Source organism: Bombyx mori, chromosome 17 (genome assembly GCF_030269925.1).
Source record: "Bombyx mori chromosome 17, ASM3026992v2".
Taxonomy (NCBI): domain Eukaryota; kingdom Metazoa; phylum Arthropoda; class Insecta; order Lepidoptera; family Bombycidae; genus Bombyx; species Bombyx mori.
The window spans coordinates 5,557,758-5,571,769 of NC_085123.1; the positions used below are offsets into that span (position 1 = coordinate 5,557,758).

At 34.0% G+C, this 14,012-nt stretch overlaps 1 protein-coding gene across 1 annotated transcript in view; it reads right to left on the reverse strand.

Moving 5' to 3' along the window:
- Positions 1-14,012, reverse strand: part of LOC101746849 (uncharacterized) — a 49,410-nt gene that overhangs the window by 1,151 nt on the left and 34,247 nt on the right. The window contains exons 31-42 of the mRNA XM_038017021.2: positions 13,345-13,560; positions 12,710-12,784; positions 11,529-11,721; positions 10,609-10,683; positions 9,690-9,814; positions 8,637-8,789; positions 7,148-7,281; positions 6,095-6,212; positions 5,042-5,166; positions 2,541-2,806; positions 1,708-1,772; positions 865-1,024 (exon numbers count right to left, since the gene is read on the reverse strand). Of these exons, the coding sequence (XP_037872949.2) occupies positions 865-1,024; positions 1,708-1,772; positions 2,541-2,806; positions 5,042-5,166; positions 6,095-6,212; positions 7,148-7,281; positions 8,637-8,789; positions 9,690-9,814; positions 10,609-10,683; positions 11,529-11,721; positions 12,710-12,784; positions 13,345-13,560 (1,705 nt within the window). The remainder of the gene's footprint in view (positions 1-864; positions 1,025-1,707; positions 1,773-2,540; positions 2,807-5,041; positions 5,167-6,094; positions 6,213-7,147; positions 7,282-8,636; positions 8,790-9,689; positions 9,815-10,608; positions 10,684-11,528; positions 11,722-12,709; positions 12,785-13,344; positions 13,561-14,012) is intronic.

The following is a 14,012-nucleotide window of genomic DNA, read 5'->3' on the forward strand; positions in this document are numbered from 1 at the left end:
TTTGTGTCATTAAGTAGCTGAAGGCAGCATCATAACGATTCTTCGAAAAAGCGGCGCGACATAAAAACCCTTTTATCGTGGCCGCCGCTAATTACGTACCCGACTCGGGCAATAGGGCAGCTCACACCCGCCGTTGCCCTAAGCATGTCTTATCGAATCCTCCCGATCCATTCTCGGTACTTTAGGTACTCCAAGTAACCACAACAACGGGAGGAGTTCGACGTGCATTCATAGACTCAGCCCACTGAGTTTCTGACCAGGTCTTCTTAGAGGGTCTGTTTACGATACAATGCTAAATGCAGCGAAACAGTGTTCTTGCCAGGGCAGTTGTTAGTAAATTCTCTCAGTATGAGCCTTGTGAATTCACCTACCAGCCCAGAGACGCTGGAATAACCCCCCGAATCTGATAGCGATTGGGTAGCATTTTTTTAATTTTATTTATTGTCCTTATAGGCAGACGAGCATACGACCCACCTAATGATGAGTGGTTACCGTCACCCATGGACTTCAGAAATGCCAGGGGCAGAGCCAAGCCGCTGCCTACCGCTATAGCATAAAATCAGTAAGCAATTCAAGGCATGGCCACCACGACTACGGATCAGGCGGGTCTCGATCTAGTACATCCATGAGCTACATGTAGTATACTATTATAAATACATTTTTGTAGCCATAGTTTCGAAAGGAATTTTTTTATAAGAGATAAGCCCATAGCTTTGTTATTCGAGGCCTATAAACTTTAGGCCACTTCTCGTACCAATGATAGAAGATAGTACTATTTCTTAAAGGCAAATCGTTGGGAAACTATTTGAATGGAATCTTTGCCACTAATAGCTATCTACTACTACTAGCTATCTACACAAATACCAGGAAAATAAATCGCATATTCAAGTGCCACGGTGAGTTGTCGTAGAAACGATTCTCCCGTTTCAGCAAAAAGATAGCAATTTCTCAAATGATGACCGAACATCGCTGACATCAGATCGCAACGTCTCACGTATGGAGTTTGCGCCAATAACACAGGAAGCTGAATATTATTTTCTAAATTTAATTAATTATACCGAAAATTCGTACAAATATTTTAATTTCCTTAAATTTAAAAAGCATTATATTATGATACTGTTGTTAAAGCATTATATTAAGATATAATTAACTATGGAAGTATCATACATGCCCTTTGAGTTAACATCGAGTATTACTTCTCGGGACTTTGGGTCTTTGAAACTTGTGGTATAATTAAGATGTTTTTAATTTTAATAGGTATGAAATCCAGTTACAGTAAATTTAATTTCAAGCTTTACATCATGCTGACAAAATAGTTTTTTTTTTTTTCTATAATGGCCTAACAATGTACCCTCTAGCCTAATATCATTTACTTTCGATTTCAATTTGAAAAGGCACCAAAATTGTTTTATTTCTGGTGCCTGAATGTTTGCGATTAATAGCTTCAAATTTGGGTTATCCTTAACAAATCAAAACAGCTACTTAACGTTGTAATACCTCCAGGTGTTTCATAGCATCATATTTTATTTATAAGTCATCATAACATACCTTAACAGAATACATCACATGCCAATAAAACGAAAAGAACAAACCCAATAAGGAAGATAAGTGAACTCGAGCAACATGAATAATTCACAAAGTCCGGACGCAAAATATTATATGGACGAATAGTATGCAACAAGTTTAAAGTAAGAATTAAAACTTTACCTGTCGACCGCGCTCGGCAACCCAAAGTTGTTGGACGTACATCCACAACTTTTTCAGTTGATAACCTGGACGATAACAATATGAAGAAAAAAGTTGAATCGATACTTTGTTGAAGTACCTACATGCGGCCGATAAAATTCCATTCAGACTTCTATGAATTTAAATAGTAGTAATCTTTTAGTGGCTTTGTGTTGTATAATGACAAATCGATTGGCGTCGATACATTAACTAAAGTTCCACCCGGTGTCCAAAGACCTCACAATCCGAAAGCGTTCAAACATTTTGAGACACGAAGTTAAAGACTGAATTAATTTAAAATACGGATTAAACGCTTAATTACATAGCAGTAAATATAGGCAGACCAGATATGAAATAGAGTGAAACTTAGTGTCACAGTGTTATTATCTTCTTTACCTATATATTATAAAAATGAATTGCTGTTCGTTAGTCTCGCTAAAACGCGATAACGGCTGGACCGATTTGGCTAATTTTGGTCTTGAATTATTTGTGGAAGTCCAGAGAAGGTTCAAAGGTAAATAAATATGAAAATGCTAGGAATTAAATAAAAATAACAATTTTCTTTTTTATTGATGTGTACCCCGTCGGACGGATTACTTTTGTTTGTTTTAAGGTTATTTTATATTATACAAAAGTTTAGGTCTTTTATTTATCGATTGAGGCACTACGAAGTCTGCCGGGTCAGCTAGCTAAGGATAAAGATATGGTTAACATTACCATAATTTGGTAAAAAAAAAGTAATGATTTCCTTGAAACAGTAAAACACACTGTAGTGTATATCGTTAGAAAAAGAAAAAAGAAATTAGATTGCTTACTTGAAAGTCCTTGATTTTTCAAAACGTCTACAAGTTCATCGGTCGCCGTTTCGTAACAGTTCAAGGCATATTTACTAGAATACGCCACCTGTATTGAGTTCATAACTACTACGGCAGCCAACATTTTACCACCAATCAGCAAGATGCCCAGTATGAACATTGAATACACGTCATCTACTATTAGTTCGTCGCCACCTGTCGTGGTCAATGAAGATACAACCATATACAAAGATGTTATGTAATCCCAACGACCTTTTGTCAAATCCCTAGAAGAATACAAAACAATGTTTTTATTTTTCGTTAAGCATTGCGTGCTTTTAAATTCAAAACAATTAGTCCTAGCCATGATTCACCGATACCTAAAGCATTTTATATATGAAATGGCTCAGTAGACCGACGATTCAGAGGTAATTATTCGGAATTTGTATACATATCAACGCTTGAAAGGCAAACGTGACTAAGCGACAATGCGTGAACTTTACAGTAGACTAATTTAAAGTTGAAATACTTGAAAACAAAATTTATTTTAACGTACCTAGCTATAGTAGACTCTAGCTAGTAGCTGTAGGATTGAAATGATTTTAATAGACCTAGAAATATATTTTTTTTGCGCATCGAATATGGTTATTGCCTATCATTTATGTACAAAACAGTTATTGTCGCTTAGTCATGTTTGCCTTTCAAGCGTCGATATGTATATGCAAACTTATGTCGAAGATGACGTTAATGCGATTCCGAAATCTGTCAGATATCTTCTAATCTACAAATTCATAAAAACTTTAGCTTAGTTAACTAAAACTTAATTTTACAACATCGATTGAGGTTTCCTGTCCTGAATTTTCATTTTTACCTAACTTTAATTGTACCGAAAATCCAAGACGTATAACCGAAAATTGTTTTAGATTGATATAGGATTATTATTTTAGAAATATTCTGCATTTAAAGGAAAATTCAAATTTAGAATCTCAAATTTAGTTAGAAACAGATAACTTCTTCTTCGGTTATAATGAGCGAAAAAATGTTACACACACAAACCTTCCTCTTGAACTGAAATAATTCATAGGAACGTATTACATACACAGACAAACAAAAGTGAATTATGACTTTGTTTGGTAGAGTGGAAAAGGCAACCGCACAATCGTCAAATAAATTATGTTGATAATTAATATAATGAATTAGCTGTTTATAGGGTATATATACCCTCTTTGTTGGCATTCTTGAGGGCGTAGTAGCTAGCGATCCGGACTGCTGGACTGTGAGTCGTGGGTTCGATTCCCATATAGGGGAAACATTTTTTTGACAAACAAGGTCGTTTTCTCTTTGTTTGGGTGTTTAATATCTATATTATGTTTAAGTATGTATATCAAACTCTGGCTCTCATATGGAATCTTAATTTGGAACAGGTGATCGTATATAATTTATCCTCGATTATTTCATTATTTATTTGTAACTAGCTTACCCGGCAGACTTCATAGTGCCTCAATCGATAAATAAAATAGCAAAATTTTGTATAAAATAAACTTAAACAAACAAACAAAAGCAATCCGTCCGACGGGGGACACATCAATGAAAAACAAAATTGTTATTTTTATTTAATTCCAAGCATTTTCATTCATTTATCTATCTTTTAAGCCTTCTCTGAACTTCTACAGATAATTCGAGACCAAAATTAGCCAAATCGGTCCAGCTGTTCTCGAGTTTTAGCGAGAATAACGAACAGCAATTCATTTATATATATATATAGATTCTCGCATTACTTTCTTATTCCGTAAGTACACTATTTGTTTAAAATATTCCTAATTGATTGCCATAACCGTAATTCATTCGAAACTTCTGCCTCATATCCAAAGGTATAAATGGTGCATTTTTCACTATCGCAGCAAAAGTATTATTGTTTTTTACACACTTTTGTCTTAACACCAGAAACATAAAATAGTAATTTGCTCCCGTTTGTCGCCTTCACCAAAGTACGCTTTATACCAATAGGTTTTCTTTGGTTGATTAAACGAAATTTTGAAAAGTAAATTAAAATTTCGAGATTATTGTTAGCTTTTTTTCTTTTTTAAATTGTCATTCATTATTAACTTTTTAAATATAATTAGTATTGAGTCCGAAAGTTAAAAGTATTATATAACTAGCGGACCCGGCAAACTTTGTTCCGCGACACGGTTTGTTTCATACACACCAACCGGTCAACTTCAAAATTCTACTATAATTAACCATAGAATATAATACGTTTAGCTGTCAGTTGCGTTTTGTTATTCCATATCAGTTGCGTTTTGTTACACCACTCTTTATGTCACGTCCCACATGAATGTGATAAAAAGTATCCTATGTTCTTCTCCTGATTCTAACCTACCTCCTCACCAATTTACAGCGAAATCAGTTCAGCCGTTCTTGAGTTATAAATAGTGTAGCTAACACGACTTTCTTTTATATATTTTATATAGATATAATATACATAGGTCTCTGTATTCTTATTCAACTTCTACAATACTCACTCGTCCATCAAATGTGATTTCACCGTCCTTATAGTGTAGATTGAAGAAAATAAAATCAACGTGACGAGCCAAATACACGTGAACGTATGAATTAAGAGAAACACAGCGATCATCGTCATAGTCGACTGTAATAAATGCCATATTTCTTTTTAGTAGCATTCAAGTGAATAATGACAGAAATAGAATAAAAATAAAATAGATTTCCCTGGAACAGAAATGCTTTAGAATTTTTCGTATAGGTACACAAAGAAAAAGTAATTTATCGAAATCAATTTAGAAACCCAATATTTCATGTCAATCCGGTATTTACGCTGGTATTTACGCTGTTATAATATTATTACGGTGTCTAAATTAGTTAAAGGACGAACAAACTAAATTTTAATGTTCTTGCTTTGATAGTGACATGAGAGTGCAAAGCAGGCTGATTATGCATTGGCCAATTGCATATTACAGCTCATACACATTGCAAAATCCAGGGTTGTCGAATTGTAAACACTATTAGGCATTTTACAATGATTAATAAGCTAACGGTAGGCAGCGGCTTGGCTTTGCCACTGGCATTGCTGACGTCCATGAGCGACAGTAACAACTCCCCATTAGGTGTGCTCTTCTGCCTACACGGGCAATAAAATACTGTTACACCGGTAAGAGTAACGCCATCTATCGTCGAATAGCCGAACGAGTATCGAAAGATCTAGTAACATCTAGAACGCTCGAGAAGTACAACGCCATCTATTATCACATAGCAGAAACACGTCGAAGGCTCTCGACTTGTGAGGAATGTTCTCAACGATTCTAGGGATGTCGTGTGGACTATAAAACCGTTGCAGAGATGGCAAGCAGTCAGTTAGTAATCGGAACTACTCGAAGCGAAACAGTGAACCGATCACCTGAAGTGAAGCGAAAGAAGCGATTTGAGAGTTTTAAAGTGTTTGTTGAGCGTTTTAAGTGCTCTAAGTGATAAATACAGTTTTAGGTTGTACTTTGGTGTAACATTTACTTAACCCGAGCCCCAGTGCATAACAATACTAAAAACAATGCACATTATTTTACCTGTAAAGTTGTGAGATTGTTAGTGAGCTCGGCAGCAGTGCGCTTGTAAAATTCAATTAGATATTTTAATCGCAACAATCTATTAATACGTAAATAATGCAGCGCCTTCATTGGGTAACTGGAAACGAGATGAAGCCTTTTAATTTGTGATTTTTTTATTGTTGAAACTGGAATTCAGAATGATAGGGATATTGCGAAAACCGTGATGGAAATTGATATTAAATATGGAATTTATGGTAAAATAAAAATTCATTTCACAAAAAAGTATCAATCGTAAAATTGAATTTTTTGTCATGTTCCATGAACGTTTTATGCGTATTTCACAATATTTTTATTTTTATTTATATCAATTTTCATATTTATTATTTGAGATTATTTTAATATCGTCATAGACAAACGAGCTAAGAGTTAAACTGGTATGTGGTTTATAAAAATCTTAAAACCTCGTTTGAAGGAAAATATGTCATAATGCTTGGACGATAGAATTTCCCATCACGTATTTCTATCCGAAGCTAGATGGTACGAGGCAATAATTAGATTATTGCTAAAGCCAGCAGGATTATCTTATCTTACTGTCTCTTATAGTAAAAATTTTTGGTGTTATCACTTTTAGATTCAAAGCGCAGAGTAGACATCATTTCAATACAGGGACAGCGGTACAATACAGTGGGCAGCGGCTTGGCTGTGCCCCTGGCATTGCTGGTGTCCATGATTGACTGTGACCATTTACCATCAAGTGGAATGTATCCTTTTGCACAGGCATTAAAATGCTTCAACCTCACGTCACAAAGCTTTCGACGGCCTCGAAGCTGGTGTCTCTGAGCTTCGATAACTTTAGATACATCACAAGCACAAGCAAGATGTGTTCACACTCAAAAGGGTGAATTCTATAATGTATTATTTTATCTAAATAAATTAAATGTTTATGTGTGCATGATTTTGTCCAGTTGTGTGAAGCTAATAAACAAAAAACAAAAAAAAATTACGGTCTCATCCCCTTGACTAAACTAATACGAATTTTTTTAATCTCATAAAGTAACTCAACCAACTTACGGGAAACAAAAGCAGAATAACTCCAAAGGAAAATTAACTAGTGCGTCCGTGAAAGCCCGCAGCTTGTGACTGTAATAGCGTCTTCGGCATTTCAGGGAATCGATTATTAATTCGCCGTGTTTGTTGATGTATCCCTATGTTAAAAAAAAACGAAGAATAATATTTGAAATTCGTATTTCCACTTACGAACAACAACGAACAACAACAACAACTTTACTGGTGGTAGGACCTCTTGTGAGTCCGCGCGGGTGGGTACCACCACCCTGCCTATTTTCTGCCGTGAAGCAGTAATGTGTTTCGGTTTGAAGGGTGGGGCAGCCGTTGTAACTATACTGAGACCTTAGAACTTATATCTCAAGGTGGGTGGCGCATTTACGTTGTGAATGTCTATGGGCTCCAGTAACCACTTAACACCAGGTGGGCTGTGAGCTCGTCCATCCACCAAAGCAATAAAAAGTAAAAAATAAAAACAACGAAATATAGCTTAGATCGATGGGCATTACTGGTAAGAGCATTATGATTCTATTTCAAGAGATAGAATAGTATATTTGGAGAATAACATAACTCTCCTACTAGTACCATCAATTTCTAAGAATACTCGTAATCACTCGTACCAACACTGGTTGCGGAGTTATGAGATTAAACTTTCAACTTTCATTTTAACTAGATTCGACTGCAGAATGGAGCACTGCGTCACATAAAACACGTAGCTAATTTAAAATACTCATTAATTACAATAAAGACATTTCAAAATTTGCTAAGTCGTAATTATAAACAGCCAAAACATAATTTATCGCCTGTAAAATCTTTTATTTTCTGCTATTATATATTCGAAATTAATTGACTTATTGAATGATAGTTAATTTTATGTAAACGCGAAAATGAAATGTATACTTAACTAAATACTATATTTACACATCTCATCAACATCTTTTTATGTAATAAAATATCGTAACTTAATCTATACTAAAAGTTTAATTTAATAATAATTAATGTGTCGTACCTATAACGAACTGGCAAGGTCGTCACCTGAGTTAGATATTTTTACTTGTAGGTTGGTTACGTTTAGAAAAATGTTCAAGGGCATCCTCCACGTTATTAATAGGTAGGTTAATGTAATTGTTCAATGTATTATATTGTGAATAACTTTTTTTTCCCTTACATTATTCGTTAGATTAGTTTTTGTTATTGTGTCATAATTGTAAGGAACGTTGTTATACCAATTCAGCACTATATGTCTTGTTTTGTCGTGCGCACATAACCTATGTTGCAAGCCAGATTTTGTTTCTTTTTATTTGTGTTTTCTATGTATCTTTAGCTTGTGATGTGTATTGTGAGCCTAATAAAATAAATAAATAAATAAATTTAGTTAATTACATATTCTCGGACAGTGATGCCTTCAAGGGCCTTTGAACAATAATATTTCTTGATACTCAAAGGGAAAGTCTAAAATTCATTAAATAATCTATTTGTTTAGGTGAATACTTACTTGATGCATCGACACAAACATTCTGATGTAGAAGAAAACGTCCAAGAACGCTTGTATCCAGAATATGTGCGGACAATCATTAAACGTCACCACTTCATATAAACCCAGCAAATAAGTAGCTGCTGCCATAAAACAGGTCAAATAACCGTAAGTCTGTAATAATTAGAACACATTCTTAGACTACACAAGTTTGTTATATTTCGAATTACTTGTACTAATAAATGTTAGAGTAAAGAGTCATGCGGTTCGGTTTGAAAAGTGGAACAATCGTCCTACAATAGACTTGAGACTTTGACCACAAGACTGAAGTTGGATGCGGAATTCACTATCTGATGTCACCCGACTTAAGAAAAAAAACGTAAAAAATAGATACTGTAGAAGCTATAGGTAGAACTGTATCAACTAAAATTAATGTTCTTATTCTTTTGAAACGAAGCTCCTTATGGGACGATGCGGAGGGGCACCTTAATCGGGAAAAAACGTCCGTAACGTAAGATTTTTATTAATAATGCACACAGTGTATGACTTAACTTTGTAATAACGTACAAAAAATAACATTCTTTTATCATTCATTGACCACGATCTCAGAGCGTTCGTTTGCGCAATACACTAATTACTCTTATCCAAACAACCGTGAATGAAGTGTACCACAATAAGTTCACACGTTACCGAATTACCGTGGGTTGTTGCGAAACCTCCAGTTTTATTTTCTTTATACCTCGAATAGAACTTAAAATTAATATTTTTATAATAAGGAACTTCGTTGCTATCCGGTGTCCCACTACACCACACATCTTTCTTTTTTATTTATTGACGAAGATAGCACATTGCACCGTCCTAATGATATTAAATAAGTATAGGTAGTAACTGTAGACATTACCAGGGTTGCAACCAAACCAAATAATTACCGTACATTCACAGATCTCTTTCCTCATAAATTAAGGGCGGAATGTGATAGCGCTATGGTAATATTACTTGGAGAGTTCATTCTAAGGGACATAGGAAAGAAAATAAGCCGTTTTTCGTAAACATTCATTATGAATATCCACACACCAGAAATAATAAAGTTCCCGGTCGAAACACATTGGAGATGTGAGCGTAACTCAAGTATGTCGCTATACTTGCCGACGATAGCGCCTGGCTAACGTTTGATTGCGAATTGCGCACTGTTAAAAAGCCTGTAAGTTTAATAATTGACATAAATGATGATAATAATGAACAAGATGTTTGATATAAAGATGTATGTAGTACTGAAAGTGATAATTTATTGCACTATTACTATAAAACTTTTTAATACATCTACTAATTCCTATTTTACTAGTCCAGTGCCAGAATTGATGACAAACGGAAGCGAAATAATCAGTAAGCTACAGCGTTTTTTTTTTTAAATTGGGACCTGTAAGCGCCAAAAATAAGTACAATTCTTAAAACAAATGTCATGAAGTCATGAATATTGTTAATTTTATTGTGGAATTTAATCGACCGTCACTCACTGGACATGAGTATTTTTTGCATTGTGTTAAGCAAGTTTTAACACGCTTAGCTTGACATTATACTCGTATGTGTAACAGAATATTTCGATGTCATTTTCATACATACATTCAATTGTCAATGTAATACATTTTTAAATTTCATACACCTTATTTATCATAAATATTATTTTTGTAGTCTCAATATGCCATTACGTAAACTATATGATAGGCTCCGCTGCCATCCTGGCCATGAAATAAGTACTATTCCACAATCGAAGAAAGATACTCAGTAAAGTTCACAATGTACCGTACATTGAATTAATCAGTAATGTAAAGTTTTTGGCATTATCATACCAAATATCATACCAATGCCAATCATCAAATCAGAAAAGGTGCGTTAAAATATAGTATTGTTCACTAATCCAAAGACGAGGAATAAAATCTCAAAGCGTTATCGTGGTATTTTTTGTACTTATATAATATGTATCCAAACCTCTTACCTACGTCGTACCGAATCGATTCACTTTTTGAATCAACAACTGATTCCTGTGACTGCAAACCATGATCAGTGTCATCTGAAAGGAAAAAAAAAAGACTTGTTATGTCTAATTTTTTGTTAATAAAACCTTTTGTAGTGCGTGTTTGTAATTTGATTCCTACTAAGTTACAATACTAAGGAGGCATTGTTAAAATATTCCGATTTTTACTACTTTTGAATTTAGCGTCAGTAATTTATTTAGGAAGGTATTTAATGATTTTAATACAGCTAGTGATATGGAGTTTTTTTTTTTTTTGCTTATGTGGGTAGACGAGCTTACAACCCACCTGATGTTAAGTGGTTACTGGAGCACATAGACATCTACAACGTAAATGCGCCACCCACCTTGAGATATAAGTTCTAAGATCACAGTATAATTACAACGGCTGCCTCACCCTTCAAACCGAAACGCATCACTGGTTCACGGCAGAAACAGGCAGGGCGGTGGTACCTACCCGCGCGAACTCACAAGAGGTCCTACCACCAGTAAAGAAGGTTAAAGAAGGTACTCTATATTTTAGGCTATCTTATATTTCATTTTAAATTAGCTGCATATATCAACCAAATTACTAGTCTACTATAGCACTACGCGATGTTTAAGACGAACCCAGCGATGTTAGGTGGCTTTTCATTGGATAGGTTGTAAATTCAAGATTGAGCAAAAACTCCTGTTAACGAATATACTCTAAGTGTTTTGTCCTAGAATCCTTTACACGGAATATTAACTGTGCAACAAATATTCTCAATTGGCATCCTTGTGATAATGTATTGAAATCGCTATTAGTATACACAAATAATGCATATATAGTGCAATTTCTATGGTAAAAACAAGTAAGAAAATCGACACACAATTTAGAAGATTGGACTAAGCATTCTAAGCACCTGAAGAGCTATCATCCTGGGTGTCCATAGTAATAGGAAGAATATAATCTCGGGACCTCTCAAAGGCCTTGTTCAAAGGTTGTTGTATTTTCGGGTAGTATTTCACTAAATTGAAGAACGTGTGACTTGGTATCACCAACAAGTCTAAACTGCGACTAGCATATATTGTTACCTCGGAACATGCCATTGGTTTCTAAAAATGCGTCGAAAATGTTATGTTATTTAATAATTTGTAGTATTATCTAAAATGAAATGGTATGTATTATTATTATCTAAGATATTAAATAGCTCCAATTTGGATATAATGTTTAGTAAAATGTCTGATTACGTGTAGACTGTGTATTTCTATAAGTACTTTTTTGGTATAATAATCCCAGCGCAATAAAAGTAACTATCTTGTGAAGCAACAAATAAATAGGCTTTTTTATTGCATAGATTGGTGGACGAGCTCACACAGCTCACCTGGTGTTAAGTGGTTACCGGAGCCCATAGACATCTACAACGTACCCACCTTGAGAAATGAGTTCTAAGGTTTCAGTTTTGACAGAACAACGGCTGCCCTACCGTTGAAACCGAAACGCATTACTTCTTCACGGCAGAAATAGGCAGGGTGGTGGTACCTACCCGCGCGGACTCACAAGAGGTCCTACCATCAGTAATTACGCATATTACAATTTTACGGCTTTGATGTTTATTACACGACGTTATTCCTTCACTGTGGAAGTCAATCGTGAACATATTTTGTTAAGTAAGTACGTAGTTACTGCATGTACCTTTTTAATTACTTAAAAATAACTGGGATTGTAATATTAGGTCAGTAAATAGTTTGACTCAGGTTTTATTATTATGAATGGGAAATTAATGGGAATGAGGCGTTCGCCTTTTCATTTTCATTTCCATTTTTCATTATATTTTTTTTAATTGTATTTTTGACTTGTTTATTGTAAATATTTTTACTTATTAAAAAAAAAGAAAATATTCGAGAGAAAACAAAAAAAATCCCGCTGAGTTTTTTTCGCCGGTTCTTCTCAGGACTGTGGCTCTTTTTGGAACCGGTGGTAGAGTTAACATTTTTATTTATATTTTGACATTCAACAAGTGTGTTATGCTGACATTCAAGTTGAAATAAATGATTTTGAATTTGAATTTGAATTTGAATTAGGAATTTGAACGTAACTTACTCCCGTAAAATTACCGAACATACCGCCTGGTCCCATACACGTTATCATTTCATTATATGACGTTAGTACATCAACCTACAACGAAATTGTTGATATATATTAAGTTTCCATAATTTTATGCATTTTAAAAATCATTAAGTAACTATAGTTTTAATCAACGATTATCATTTGAAAATAATTAAAAGTTTAAAAAAACTAACAAAATACGCTTTTATAGAAAATCCAACTAAAAAATAGAAAATAAATTTTAATAAATTTTCTATAAAAGCGTATTTTGTTCGTTTTTTTTAAACTATTAGGTAATTATTATTCATTTTTGAATTGAATTTTCAATTTTTTCAATTTTTTTTTTAATTTTTTTTTTTATACATTGATTTGTCTTTCGTCCTTAATAAGTATACCAAATTTCGAGTTAATCTGACGTTTTGAAGAGGGTGAATATCATGTTCAAAGATTCCGCTACAAACATACATACATACGTCTGAAGCTAATAAAACGTATTTATAATCTTTAATACATTTGTTTACGTAAAGTATGAACTTAGCTAATGATAATTTATTCAATCGATTTTAGGATGATTTATTGACGAATTAAACATGGTAACTAAAGTTGACAATACAATTTTGCAGTCTTACCTTCCCCCTATAAATGATAAAAATATAAGACTGTATATCCTTGCATTGAATCACCGTATCGCCTTTCAAAAAATACATTTCGTGAACGTGTTGGGTGATAAGCCTGATGAAAGATCTTTCCACTTTCCCGAACAGTGGAACTTCTCGTAGAGCGCCTTCATACATAAAAACTAGAGTGTCTTCCATCAGGGATGAGTTCAGACGACGACAGATTTGCTGTAATCATTCACATATCAAAAATGTTTTTAAAATTTGCTGTCACTTTCATTTCTCTTAAGCAAGATCGTAATTAAGAGATTGAAATTTAAAAAAAAACTAAGCCAAAGAAACTGATTAACAGATTTGAATATCGAAATAAAACGCCTAAAACAATTAAAATATAAATTCGATTGTAATTAATAATAAACATAACAAAAAATATTAATACTGAATACCGTAATTATCCTAATATGCTATCTACAGAGTCCATTGCACGGATTTTAGACATTTGAAAAACAAAAAAAATCATACTGAATCTTCAAGAAAATTGTAACAATCAAAAAGATATACCGTATGTATTTGAAGAAGAAACTTTTAACTCTCGCTGAATTCAATTTCGAGGAATATGATTGAATATGATCGTCACGTCATTATCACTTTCGTTTCTAACTAGCGTACACCTGAGGCCG